The 14,621-nt window shown below is 32.2% G+C and overlaps 2 protein-coding genes and 1 pseudogene across 3 annotated transcripts in view; 1 reads left to right on the forward strand and 2 right to left on the reverse strand.

The window, feature by feature from the left end:
• LOC146140666 (uncharacterized) overlaps positions 1 to 1,238 on the reverse strand; it is a 2,844-nt pseudogene extending 1,606 nt beyond the window's left edge.
• The window catches only part of LOC146140665 (glycerophosphocholine phosphodiesterase GPCPD1-like), a 25,241-nt gene extending 15,987 nt beyond the window's left edge, over positions 1 to 9,254 (forward strand). The window contains exons 12-17 of one of the 2 annotated variants that reach the window (XM_083392093.1): positions 3,148 to 3,259; positions 5,238 to 5,359; positions 5,477 to 5,613; positions 6,971 to 7,080; positions 8,364 to 8,544; positions 8,615 to 9,254. In XM_083392093.1, coding sequence (XP_083248219.1) covers positions 3,148 to 3,259; positions 5,238 to 5,359; positions 5,477 to 5,613; positions 6,971 to 7,080; positions 8,364 to 8,544; positions 8,615 to 8,642 — 690 coding nt within the window. In that variant the 3' untranslated portion in view covers positions 8,643 to 9,254. Of the gene's footprint in view, positions 1 to 3,147; positions 3,260 to 5,237; positions 5,360 to 5,476; positions 5,614 to 6,970; positions 7,081 to 8,363; positions 8,545 to 8,614 lie in introns of those variants that run through there. The other variant, XR_014501320.1, reaches the window with a different exon arrangement.
• Positions 8,656 to 13,600, reverse strand: LOC146140667 (V-type proton ATPase subunit D-like). Its single transcript, XM_083392096.1, has 6 exons — positions 13,288 to 13,600; positions 12,850 to 12,967; positions 9,637 to 9,816; positions 9,398 to 9,514; positions 9,233 to 9,299; positions 8,656 to 9,162 (listed from the first exon to the last, which is right to left on the reverse strand). Exons 1-6 carry the CDS (start codon positions 13,332 to 13,334, stop codon positions 8,912 to 8,914), a joined length of 780 nt encoding a protein of 259 aa, XP_083248222.1. The 5' UTR covers positions 13,335 to 13,600; the 3' UTR covers positions 8,656 to 8,911.
• Between the last annotated feature and the right edge of the window lie 1,021 nt (positions 13,601 to 14,621).

A 14,621-nucleotide genomic window follows, 5' to 3' on the forward strand; every position in this document is an offset into this window, starting at 1 on the left:
TCTTAAATTCAACATTTTAAATCCTAATTTGGCTGCACAAATGACTTCATTTTTTACATTTTGCAAATATAACTCTCTCCAACCACTCTGTCAAAATAACTGACAACGGAATATTTCTGGCTTTTCTTACTCACCGTTAGTACAGTATCAAAACCTTTTAGTGCTCTAAAATTTAGTCTGAAAAACTAAAATTTGGATTAGTACTGACTCCACTGAGTAGAAAATCTAATCACACGATACTAGTGTCCAGTAACCTATAGAAATAAAAGCATGGTAGACTACAGCATAAACTAAACAAAGGTATTATCCACAGCTTTCCTGTTGTATCAATGGCTATAACAGTGGTTCCCAAACTTTATCTACTCTTGTACCATGTTTTTTCTTACAATGTTCTTGTACCTCTTACATTTGGAAAATTTGTAAAAGCTTGGCTATACTTTCGTTTTGATATGGTATTCAAGGCTTGCTAGTATTCAACAAGACTACAGAGCTAAAATACAATAACTTATACAAAACTGACTTCTCGTAATAAGAGACTACAACAGACTATTAACTGCTAAAACTACTGTGCATACTATTACGTCACAAAGAAACATGATTTTATAATACAAAGCATCAACATATGTCGCAACTATTATTCAAAATACAGCAGCACATAACATTTGCTGTTTTACTTTATTTTGCAAAGTAAAATAGATCATTTACATTGATAAGGATTTATTAATCTGCTCGCGTACCACCTGATAGACATTCTATTTTCATTGCAGCTGACTGCTCTGCTCAGTCTGCTGCTAAATCCGCCAGCAACGTGGTTAGTTAAAATGATGTGGTGTTTTGTTTCAGCGATAAGAAACTTAGATACCTTAAATTTTACAGGGACAACCATATACGCTTTAAGCGGATTAACTGTTTAAAGTGTACCTAGTTTTATATTTGTTTAAATTTCTGGTAAAACAATGTTATTTCAAAACAGTGACTAAACTATACTCAAGTTTAGTTATTCATTTAATTTTTTATAACATTGTTTATGCAAATTCCAATATCATGCATTTTTTCTGTGTCTTATTACTGTTTGTTTCTACTGCAAAAATAACATTCTATAACAATTGCAGCAACTTTAAAGAGTTGTACAAAGAAGCGAAAATCATATTCTCAAAGCTTCCAAAATACCTCTTTGTTGTTGCTAAAATTAAACTAAAAACCTGCCTCAAAAACTAAAAATAAATATTTACCACCATTTTAGAATACCCAAAAAAAGTAATTATATCTTGCTAATTTTAATAACTTGGGATTTTTGGTTCTTAACTTTTTTGTATGCCCTTTTGAAAAAGATGAATATCAGATTTACCCCCAATATATAAAAAGGTGCTCATTTATTAAAGTTACTTTTACAGAATGTTAAAATCAGTCAATGAATTATTTTTACCACTAAAACGCCCTAATCACTGAACTAATATCAGCAATAAACTAACTAGGCTAGTTAAGCCGTACCCAGTGACAAAACATAGTTAATCACATGCACAATCAGCACAGAAATTTCAAAAGCTTTACTAAGTGTCTCTAGTAATTAATAATGCACTTACAACTAGCTATCACTGAACTTTCTAGGCATAAAATGAAATGCACAAAACAGACACAATACCTAAATATATGCTGTGAGTCGAGACTTGGACAACTAAACTTATTAACATACCACTCCTTAGAGTTTTAATTTAATTCTTTTTATGACTGAGATACTAAAAATGCTGTTACACCAGTGGTGCACAACCTTTTAGTTTTTTAGGGATGACTCAAAGTTGGCAAATGGAGACGCCATAAAATATTTAAACTTAAAGAGACGTGTTGTTATCTAGCGAACTAGTGGGAATATATGGAACTGAAACACAGTCTAATTGCGCAAAACGCGAAAAAAAACTTTTAATTTAATCGGCAAAACTTCAAAAATGGGCTTAGGCACATAAAAAGGATCCCATATTGTTAAAAACACAGGCATCTATGTTTTAATTAAAATTTGTTAGCAATGTGGCGCAGCCTTTGATATTAACAGATATATTTGAAAGGGACTAAAACATAATAAAGACGGATAGAAGTTTGCCTAAGCACGAAAAAATGTACTTACACATAAATTTGCGAAAAATATATTAATTTAGCTGACATGGCAAGGTGCCCTTTGGATCCACCCCTGCTCACACTGCTCTTAGCCAATCTGATCACCAGCAATGGTAGACTGATGTCTGGCTGGCCTAAATAACATAAAAACCCGTCTAATTTTAGAGTTCCAATTTCAGCATTAGGTAAAACGCAAGTTTGTATCAACTCATGGCTCAGCTACTGTCAGCGGTTTATGATTTAATCTTTTTTGGTTTTTGGTGTTAACAAAATACATAATTTTTTTGTGTGTCGTGAACACCATTGTGTTAGACTAGTACACTGAAAGCTATTGCAGACCCACCGAATCTGTCGATCAATGATGCAAGCATTGCAGACTAAAAAAACACTAGCCTGCAGTGAGGTCGAACTCACAACCTCCGGTCAAGCCGGGACCATCGCTCTACCAACTGAGCTATGCAGGCTCAAAGAGGAAGGAGTCAAGAAACAACCATAGGCCAATGCTTGCTCACTAATGATACCTAAGCCGTAATCGTTGGTTAAAAAGCAGCTTTAGAAGGATTAGATCTCAGTGGTTAACAAGCACATATGTGTGTTCATGTTTCATTGAATTGTGTTAGACTAGGTAGATTTTTTGGTAAAATACTAATTACATTAGAATTAGCCGTATTTTGCTCTAATTTGTTGAATTAGAAAACTAGAATTATCTAGTTGTTCAAGTCTGGGCCTGAGACTGCCGACAAAGCTGATGAATTCAAACCGCATATGATTTAACAATTGTAACTAAGAGATAAGAATGTTACCAATAAACTAAAAAAAAGTATCAATTAGTGAAGCAAACGTTACCACACCAGACAGGCTAGCTTCGAATTCGCATTTAATCTGAGCTAGGAAAGTAGGCTACCAATATTACAGCTAGCCGACTTTTCTGTCCCGCTAACTGATGTGGATATATAAATTGATAGCTCATTTACCCCTCAAAGGGGTAAATAGGCTGGTTAAAATGCGATTGATTTTTTGCATTTTTATTTTTTCTAGAAAGATAAATCAAACAAACTCCTCGAAATTCCACTTTGTCATATGACTTTGAAAGAGGCTAAGGAGGTCAAATTGTTTCACAAAAGCAGAATGGATTCCACTCGGTTATTAGGTCTGTGATAAAAGATATAGTCATTTACATTTTATTGTTTTTTAAATTAACTTACACAATTATCAATTTATGAAAATTGTCCTATTACCTATTAATAGCCATATTACTTAATAATTAAAGTGTTGTTTTACAATTAAAGAAATAAGAAAACAATGGCGGCGTAAAAAATAGATTAATGGATTAACGTTGTGGTCGGTAAACTGTGGACTGCGGCTCAAATTTGGGCCTTTTAACAAATTAAGTAGGACAAAAGCTTAAGTACAACACATTAAACGCAGTGTGGTGTGGTAAAGTTTTTTTTTGTCCTATGTAAAGTGTGGCTGTGTAAATGACATAAAAGTTCGCACTTAGACAAACTTTCATTGATTTGAATTATATATTTTGTGTCCAAAAGTGCTATGCATACTGGCTTGTTGTGCATTCCTAAACTAAAGTTAAAATTCCATTAAAAATTATCATTTTAATTTTGGTTCTGCCAATATATAAAACAAGTACACTCATTATTTATTTCTATGCATTTAAACTCTATAAAGGTTTACAAGTCACTTGAGAACAACAGGGTTTTTTAAGATTTATGTCCCAAAAACAAAAATCCTTAACGACCCAGCCCTGATATAGTGGGCCTTCAATAGCACTTTTTTATGCTGCTACAAATTTAAAATTCGATCATTTTAATTTTTTCAAATTAAAATAGAATTAAAATTGCCTGATTGAAACCTAGATAAAACACTACAATTTGAACTAGAATTGCATATAATTATTCACAATCAGTTTAAAAATTTTTGTCATAAAAATGTGAAGTGGAAAAATTAGCATATATTTGCTAATTTTATTACTTTTTACATAAGCTATGCTTTTCAAACTGTGAAAGCACCTACAAGTCGTTCCATCCAAAGAGTATCAATTCAAATTATTTGTTCTGTTGAAAAGATTAACAATGCTGTTGCACAAAGTTTCATTTTTGCTAAAGCCGCATTTTAGATTAGAACTAGAATAAGAGCACACAAGCAATTAACAAAATAGAATTAGATTTAGCCACATTTTTTCATTTATTGAATTTAGAAAACTAGAATTATGTAGTTGTGCATATCTATTAGCAGTAGTTTGACTATGCTGTTTGTTAGCTTGAAGAATTGTTACAGTTCTTTAAATGTTACAGGGCAAGCAGCTGTAAAGTCGTAGTAACTTAGATTGCAGTACAGTTAAAAATATAACTATTTAAGCCAAAAAAGTATCAGTGCTTCTGCATATAGTATTGGTCAAGCCTATGTTTTTTACTTCATTTAGAAACGCGGATTAGGGCTTGAAAATGTAATAACTTGCCATTAACAAACAGTGTGGTAATGATCTAAAATTTATATTTTAAGACGACTTTTATTTAAAGGTTAGCAACCGTTAATCGTTTTTAATGTTGCGAAAAGGGCGCATCATATAAAAGTGTTCCTAACTTTTTAAACTGCTTGCAGTGCTCTTGAACCGATGTACATGGTGCTGGGTGCACCAGAACGAAAAGGTATGCAAGGGTGCATCACAAACTTTTATTGAAATATTAATATTTAACACTGAATGCTGTTTTAATGGCATGCAATAGTAGTCGCAAGCAGCCTGCAGCCATAATCAAACTCTCACTGACAGTGTATAAAACTTCGGCAGGATTAAGCATAATGATTTTTCAGATCGCTTTTTACCTCAGTTTACTTTTTTAGTGAGCAGAGTGCATGAGTTTGTCACAAAAACTTTACGGGTTCACAAAAATTAAAAAAAGTTTGAAAAACATTGGTAATTACACTTCTATATATTAACAATGGGTTTTAGGTATTTTAATGTAAGTTGGTGTACGATAATGTATCTAAAAACTACTTATTTGATTTGATGACCGTTAGACAACAGCTCCATTACTAGAAACAACTAGCTTCTATACATAAATAATATTTTAGCTCTTTTTTTAGTAAGTATTATTTGACATTCAATATTTCAGCATTTCCTGAGGAGGATATGAATTCTCACAATCAACCTATTCCAACTTTAAAAGAAACATTTCAAGATGTTTCTGCCAAATGTGGATTCAATATTGAAATGAAATGGCCAACTTTGGATATTGTATGTCAAACCTTACTCACTGAAAATTTACTATGTAGAAAAGAGAAGATTTATTATATGTTACAATGTGTAAAATAAAATTATTAAATCTCAAGTTTAAATTTAAAACATATTTAGAACTATGCATATGAGTCTGGTTTGGAAAATTACATTGATGCAAATGAGTTTGTAGACCGAATCTTACAGTGTGTGTTTACAAATGCTGGAGATAGACGCATCATCTTTTCTTCATTTGATGTTGACATTTGTATAATGTAAGTTGGTGTTCTACAACATCAAACATTATGTCTAGCATTGGAGCAACAAGTAAAATACCAACATTGGAATAGGATACAGCCTTAACTTGCCTTTTTTCTTATATTTTAGTTTTTGTAGGCGCAGCATGTCTTTTGAAATTTTAACAGAATTTGTGTTGACTACACTGATCATTAGGGAGATTATTTTTTGACTTTAGGTGAAAATTTTCAAAATTATTTCAAGTCAAAATTGTTTACAAAATGCATACATACTATAATGAGCTTTTGGAAATGGTCGAACAATTTAAATATATTATATCTTTGTTAAAGAAATATACCATATAATATACAAACCGGCAGAATTAACCACACAGGCCTGGTTTATAGACTTAGGTTAGCTGGAACTTTGTTTTTGCTTTAAAGAATTGTGTACCTCGGATTCGGACAAATTTATTTTTAAAGTTATTTGTTATTTTAAAATATCATTTTACAGAAGAAGCAAAAGATTTGCATAAACCCCCCAAAAATAACTGATTTTTGTTCCACCTGTTGGCAGTAAAACATCAAAAATAGGTGCGCCAAGACCCTAATGTGATACTTTGTACAACAATACGTTGTTTAAATCAATGTATTTCTAATAGGTTACAAATTTTGAAAATATATTTGTTTTTTTAGTTAATTTTAGGTCAAAAATAATCACCCTTCGTTCTATGGGATGTCACCATGTAATGTTTGCTTAAAGGAAAAATTGCCAAATAAAAAAAATATATAAAATTAAGTTGTAGGAGTATTACCTGCAAAAGCAGAACTCATCCAACAATTGTCTTTTTGTCACCATTATGCTACTTAAACATAACTTAATTTTGCTACTTAAACCTTTTTTAAAACATAACTCTGGTAAAACAGTTTGTTCTAATAAAAATAGCAACACTGGTCATTATTTAAACTAAATTACTGCTATAAAATATCCTAATATATTTTTATAAATTTTGAACGTTTAGACCTAAGTTACAATGCTGAAGTAAAGCTATCGCTTTTGTTTAGTTCGTGTTACTGTACTTAATTATATAAGCTCAATTTTTTAATATATTTTTTCCAATGGTTAACGAATCTTAATTGTGTATACTTTTGGTGTAAACCTCTAATTCTTGCCAAGTTTTCATATAATCTGTCCAAAAATGTGAACATTTTACAATTTGAATGTGATGGAGGTCTATCCTGTTTTCTGTTCATATAAAAAATTCTGTAGTCACATAGGTTTCCAAAAATGAAAAGAACTACTTCCTTAGGGTATAGTCAACTTACCTCTTTATTTTTCCCTTTTTTTGTTTTGTACATTGTCTATTTCATTAAACCTCCTTGTTATAAAATTTAGGTTAAGAAGGAAGCAGAATAGATATCCAGTTTTGTTTCTCACCAATGGTGACACAAAGCATTATACACCTCTGCTGGACCTTCGGGAGCGCACTAATGGAATGGCTATAGGTTTGTACAATGGTTACTTTTTGTTGCCTTTTGAGGTTTCGTTATTTAAATAGTACAGGTGGTAATTTTTAATTCAAACAATTGCTCTACAACTACAGTTTTACGTTTGTTAATGTTTCCTGACTGATATATGTCATGGGTTTTCGTTACGCAAAAGATGTGTAACGTGCTTAACCAAGTGTTGGGTGTATACACAACATTGCAATTTGAATATATATTACCGTTTTTTATAGTCACACAGATAAACACTAGATAAATGATAATTTATACCTGCCATTCGATTAAATTCCGCTTCCACACAGGCAAAGTCATAGGGAAGACCAGTTGCCACTGGCACTGCTGTTTTACGATTATAAGCTATCATGTTCTAAGAAAATCGCGAAATGCTAAAAAAACATCCTGTATATACTATGAAATTTAATATACCAAACGTGTAGCGTCACGTATAGTGCAACGTTTAGGGAAAATAAAAATATTAGGCCATTTTATGCACTGCTTTCATGCTATTTAGCACCCTATCCAGGATATTATGCTATTCCAAACTTGGTAAATTACCATAATCATTTTTTTAATCATCAGCAATAACATGCAGCTTTAGCAAATTGCCGGGGATGGGTGCAACATAATATTTAATAGTTATCAAGAGGCCACAGATTGATGTGATCTTACATTCTGTGGGCTGAATATAATTGTTTGGTTAAACATTATAAATCAAAGGGGGAATGAGTTTTGTTAACAAATTTTCATGGTCCATTTTGTACTCGTGCACCCCAAGCTCTTTCTTTCATTACATTGATCAGTTGTTCAATAATGTCTGCATTGGTAAAACATTTTTTTTGGTGCTCTCTTAATATTTTATCCATAAAGGGTTATGTTTTTTTACACACTGTTGTTACTGTGAGCCAAAACAATTAATTATTCTTTGATCCTGACAATTTCCAATTACCATACAAATAAAAAGACCCTCAAATAGGAAAGTGAGTGAACCAATTGTATTCCATCACTGTGTGTGTTTAACAATGCCGTCATGTTGTGATGGAATCACAAACTAACAGTTCTTTCAGATTCCCTTTGACTTGTTAACCGTAACTCTCTTTTGTAATTTAACGAAATCAGCCACACAAAATAGTAATTTGTTGGAGTTTTTGTGTGGTCATCATGTAAAAAACCTTGTTTTGGCCTTACTAAGAACTTGAAAAAAAGAAATGTAGATCAGAATCATATAAAGCTGAGTACTTGTTAACCAGGTTTTTTGCCTTGAAAACAATATTTTTACAACACAGGGACATCATCTGCTGAAGGTTTTCTTGGCTTGGACACCTTGGACAAGGATTTATACAAGACACCAGAAATTGTTCAAAAAACACACGAGGCCGGGTTAATATTTGCATGTTATGGAGATGATGTGGGAGACAACCTAAAAACTATGCAAGAACTAAATGTTGATATAGCCATATTTGACCGGTACAAACAATTAGTTATATTTAATCTAGATTTATTCAAGTGCTAAACTAATGAATCTATTTCTTTTCAGTATCTATGAAAAACAGGATGATTTATAAAATTCTATGGTCACAAAGAGAAGGTCATTATTGCACAAGAACTGTTTATTTACATTGCTTTCAATTTACAAAATTTGTCTGTTATTTTTTAATTCCATGTTTGAAAATGCAAAACAATAAAAATTACAAAACAAGTGTTGTTGCCAATGGAATTAGTATCTTGTCCTGACATTAATACTGTGATGATCCATGTACTGTATGTATTGCATATAATAAATATTATTGAGTTGTGTTAACATTCAAGCGGTCTATTTTACTGACAAAATAATTTAAAATAATAAATCCTCATCTTCTTTGCTATGAAGAAGATTGGGAACTTGGGTTGCAATAACTTCACCAAGCTTTGCATCGGTTTTATTCATACGACGCGTCTCCCATTGCTCCTTAAGGTACTTCTGCTTCGAACGAAGTATCTCCTTTTTCTTCTGAATCTTCTTTAAACGAAAGAATTCTTCCCTTTCTCCCTCATCCAATTCCGTTTTAATGTACTGAATAGTTCTTTCAATTCTCGGAATAATAACTGTAAAATGGATAGTTTTTAACATTTATGCAACACATTAGCTAACATTTTTGACAATAAAACACCCCACCATGTTCAATAGCATTCACTCTGCGATTTGTAACTTTTATAGCTTCATCCAAAGTCACAAAAGAAGTCTAAAATAATAAAAAAAGTTGAATTATAATTATTACAAATTTAATAGGAAGAACGGATTTAAACCAAATCGATAATTACAAGCCGTGGCTAATTTTACCTGTAGAGATGCAAGTTCAACCAACAACTTCACTGCCTTGCTATAGTTTTTTTTTAGTCTTGTGACTTGTTCTCCACCACGTGACAAACCAGTGAGTTCATAGCTGTCTGTTCCATCCTGTTTCAAATTGTATGTAGAACATGTTCAGTTTAGCAATCCTAGTTGTTTACAACCATCTAGTTCTCTATTAATGACAAAACATTTATGACATTCAAAATTAATGATTATTGTATATGCACCTCATAGTGTTCAAAAGTTGGCAGCTTTACACCAGCTACATTTTCTTGTTTGCTCCTGACTTTAAGCTGTGCCTTGCTCACATTTTGAAGCACAACAGGACTGAAATCACCACCAGAAAACTTGGTTTCTGCTAGGGAAAACGCTGCCTCCTTCATCACTTCACCCATCAATTGCTTTGCCTAAACATACAAGCTGTTTAGACAACGCATCTTTTGGTAACGGCCTATAAATGTTTCAATTCACTAGAGCTAGACTGATAATATCAGCTGATATTATGTAGGCTGATACTTTAGGACAAAAATTTAATATAATTTTTCCTGTACAAAAAGAAACTTACCCATTTTTTGATAAAAAAAAATTGGTTTCAGCATTACACCAATAAACTAAAACATTCTCTTGATTAAATTTTCAATTAATTTAAGTTTTAAACATTTCACAGGTATATAAAAAAAAATCGGGTATAAGTCCCAATCACAAGTAGTGAATTTGTTCTGGGGGGAGCTTGTTTCTAATGACTTTTACATTAAGCCCACCATCTCATTTAGCTGGAATGTCATTAAGTCAAATTAATTGGGTTTACATTTTAAACATTTTTTTTTCGCTGTATGTTACCTTTCAAAATATCGCTTACAATATATGATTTTTACTAGTCTAAAACAGTGGTTTCCCTTCCAACCTTTTATCAACAGTTTGTTTAAAATACGAGCTAAAAATAATTGCAAAAATAACACAGGCCTAAAATATAATCAAAATAGGATATAGGATAGTTGCAAAATACCACCTAAAAAGACACAGAAAATTTTGTTTAACGCATTTGTCCAAATTAAGTGCAAACAACTCAACCGGGTGTTTATTTGTCCTGGCTTGTGTTTATTCCTCTAATGAAGACATACTACAGTTAAAATGTTGTTGAATGTAATTCAAAACGTTTGATAAAATGTGACAATTTTTAAATAAAACTCTCTACAGTTACCTTTAAACTAGATTCCGATCATATACAATTGACAAGAATGACAGATTTAGGCCGAAAGTGTACCCAAATAACCAAAGCTATGCTTTAAAAGTAACTTTGGAGATTGGCCTTTGGTAGTCAATATTTTCATAGAAAGTCAACACACTTAGCAATGGATTGTTGCAAAACGATTTGATTACCACACAACAATGACAATTCAAAAGGTGTTTCAATTGGTGAGTAATTTATCACTTATCTAAACTTGACAATTCAACAAGTACACAGAACCACGCTTCTGCGTTTAAGAGTTCGGATTGCTTGGAAGGAAATATTAGCATCTTTAATCCATCACATAACTAACAGATTTCAATCTGGATAAACTATTATGATTCAATAATTTTTGAACATTCTTATAATACAGTATTTGCTATCTAAGTTTCCCGCGCTATATTCTTCTGGCTGTTTATGAACGAGGGGAAAAGCAAAGCAAGACAAATATAGCGAAGCACGCTATAGCTTACCAAACTCAAAACCAGGGTGTGGCAAGAACGTCTAATTTTTGGTATGTGTTAAACTGGTTTAAAAGTCGCAGTACGTCCTATATGGAACTTATAAATTATATTTGCATTTTGTTTTCGGTCTTTTAATATGAACACAACATAAAAAGTACGACCCTATATAAATTAGTATTTTGGCCAATTTAAAGTAAATGAACAATAAAATATATTATCGCGCTGCTGGAAAGTATTTCTTTAGAGGTTATACTGTAACTTTAGGTTAACACTCATTACATTTTTTAAGATGTATTTTCAGCCAAATTTAACTGGGCAAAACCTTTTTGCGCGAAACGATAACGTCTTTCTAATTTAGCAATTGCGTAGTACGCAAAATCGCTCTTAAAACTTTACTAAGATACATACGCATACGGTTTCAGCGAACATTTCAAGCTTATTAAAAGTCTTTCAAATTAACAGTTTTGTCAAATATGCAAATATTTCACGCTTCTTGCACACCAGATTATATTATCGTTTGACCTGTAGTAACCTGTTGTTTTGACGTGACTTTGTGGCTATTCGATATAAACGATATGGTATGCCAGCACAAAATAGTAAGTTAAGGATATCTGAATTAAAAGTTTGTGACTAACTAGTTAATGCAATGCAAAATATGGTTGCCACGATGCCCTGAAGCAATTTCATAAGCCTGCAACTGAATGTTTTGTGGTGCGAGTGAAAAACCAAAGCACACCGCAGGTCACACATTTTGGTTCCGCGGGCCGCATTTGGTAGAGTAACTTGGGCTATTTAACCATTGAACTTATGGAACTACGATCATATTTGGTTCAAAAGGCATAGTTTAAACAGTTTAAAAACTATACTGATTTTGGGTATCCCTTCTTAACATTCCTAAATACGGAAATCTTAGTAAAAAAGAGATTTTTGAGCAAAGATGTTCTGCTCTTCTTAAAATTAAAACCAAGAAGAAATTGTATTAAGGATGTTTATACGCTTATGATAGGAGCACTCGAAACAAGGCTACTGCCTCGGTTCGCACAACTGACCGTAAAAATCAACACCAACGCTCGCATTAAATTTTGCAGCCCTGCTTATCCTTATTCCGATTAGGATTACTACAGATTCGGTGTATTGTGTGGACTGGGTTGTACAACGTAATAAGAATATCAAAGCCCATACAGAAGTAGGTATCATTTTGAACGTTTCGAATAACTCTTTATTCATTTTCAACATCAAAATGATACCTACTTCTGTATGGGCTTTGATATTCTTATTACGTCTTACTACAACCTCCAACCATTATGCTCCAAGGGTTGTACAAGTTTTGAATAAACATAAAAAGGGTGTACCATTCCGGAAAAGGTTGACAAGCACTGATTTAAACTACAAAACACTCAAAAAATCAGTTCCGCTTCAGGGTACCTAACTCTTGCTCTGTAATCATTAGTCAAGGTATTTATGTAGTTGCTGATTTCAAAAGGGATTAAATCAAACTTAAAATGTATTAATCTTGTTAACCCCCAAATTGCTAAATGGCCTTGCATCCCTTGCTGCAACAGTGTGAAACCTCTCAAAACAAAATGGTAAAGATGGTACAACATAATCAGATTTGAAAAAATTGATTTAGGTTGCAGCTTGACCCATGTTTTAAGGTATTGATACAAAACTATGTACAGAATTAGGTATATTTAGCTTTGGCAAAGCTGGGTATTTTGTCTATTATTTTAAACATAAAAAAGTCATACTTCAATAATTTTTTTCAAAATGGCATGGAACCGGATTTTCAAAGCATCTGCTTTCTTCTTTAGCAAACTGTGACCTTTACGAGCACCCTTGAGACGTGCTTTCATAATAGTCAAGTTCCTGTAAAAACATTAGGAGTATTTTGTTTGGTTTAACAACCACAGAAAGGTTGCATCAATAACTATCTAAATACATCAGTTATTTTGTAGAACCAAAATCTCAACACAAATGTTCCTTGGGCATAGGTTGCTAAATCATCTCACATTTATCAATATTCTAAATATCAATTTAAAGTTGAATATAATACTAAATTAGAAGACACGTTCTAAAAATTAAATATATTGAGAAACTAGTTTAGAAATAATAATTATTTAATTCCGAATCTGAATGACAGCACCCTTTGATATGTGGCACAATAAGAAATCATATATAATACATACATTCTTGATGGAAAGACATCAATTCGGTCATTTGATGACGTTGACATGGTGGTTGTTTTTACTGTGCACCTTTAACAGGGTTATGTATATAGCTGCTATGTGAACTAAATATAAAAAAGAAACGTATAACTAACTACATTTGTGATATAGCTAAAAAACAAATTATATTATTCTAAATTTCAATAAATGCACTGGTCTAGCATCCTATCATTTTTTTTGTTTTACAGTAACAAATAAGTTGTCAAAATTAAAATTGCAAAGAAGAAATAAATACAAAAATAATACTTGACCTACCCAAGCTGGTATGTTAACTCGCGTGACCCAAATAATGTTAGCAATATAACCACCCGGACGTTTTTGGATCCAGCAGTAAGACAATATAAATTAGGTCAATATTGCTAAAACGTGTTTTGAATATAAACTGATTTGAAAGCAAAAATCCTTACATTTTATTGTCTACAAAAGATTTATAATACACAAAAGTGTTTTAAAAATTGGCGTAACTGAACAGGGCATATACAAGACGTAAGTTAAATGACCAAGACAAATCACATTTATTGACTGCAGTTTGTAGTTATATGTGATACATAAATTGTAAATTTTGTTTTTGACAGAGCCAATTGGATCGCTATACATTTTTTACAATAATTTGAGAACAAAACAGTACAAATACCATAAAAATTCATTGTTTAACATCACTTTCTAAACCGATAACTTGAGGTCAATAAATGCAGAGAGTCAGAGACTATTAAAAAAACATGGAATTTTAAAACAATTTTAAATGCGCAAATCAACTCAAACATTTTAAGATTCAAAGACTTTGTGTAACAACTCTATCATACATCTACTGTTTGTTTAAATGTTTTAAAACTTTGGCAGATTTCAACAAATCGTGCAATTGCGCAAACAAAAAAAATTGTGCCTGTTCTTGTCTTACCAGGTCAAAAAGAGCACCTTACTGCTAATTTATTGTATGATCATGGAACATTTTCGCGGGGGGATATATTGCTAACAATATTTGGGTTGGGGTGTGAGTAAGCGTTTGGGTGGGTTAAGTATTATTATTACCTTTATTCTTACATATTTATGACTTACTTGAAAGTTCAACTTTGACAACTCGTTTTGTTAGTGTTAAAACAAATGTCGTAGGATTCTAAACCAGCGCCCAGCATGTAAATTGGACAGTGGGGTCAAGATAATACTACATAACGTTGGGTATAGCCCCAAACACTCTGTTATTCTATTCCTTTCGTGTTTAGGAAACAGTGTCAACCACTGCAACCAGTAACTGATTCCTTTCGACAATTTTTTCAAACAACCAAAATTAAGTATTT

The sequence above is a fragment of the Ascidiella aspersa genome, chromosome 6, assembly GCF_963924565.1.
Source record: "Ascidiella aspersa chromosome 6, kaAscAspe10.2, whole genome shotgun sequence".
NCBI lineage: Eukaryota > Metazoa > Chordata > Ascidiacea > Phlebobranchia > Ascidiidae > Ascidiella > Ascidiella aspersa.

Bases quoted from the DNA above. Each gene is read 5' to 3' on its own strand.
- LOC146140667 (XM_083392096.1), bottom strand. From the start codon at position 13,334: ATGTCAACGTCATCAAATGACCGAATTGATGTCTTTCCATCAAGAAT. The intron at 12,968-13,287 runs GTATGTATTATA...ATGTTTTTACAG, and splicing joins GATGTCTTTCCATCAAGAAT to GAACTTGACTATTATGAAAG. The intron at 9,300-9,397 runs GTAAAATTAGCC...TTATTATTTTAG, and splicing joins TTGAACTTGCATCTCTACAG to ACTTCTTTTGTGACTTTGGA.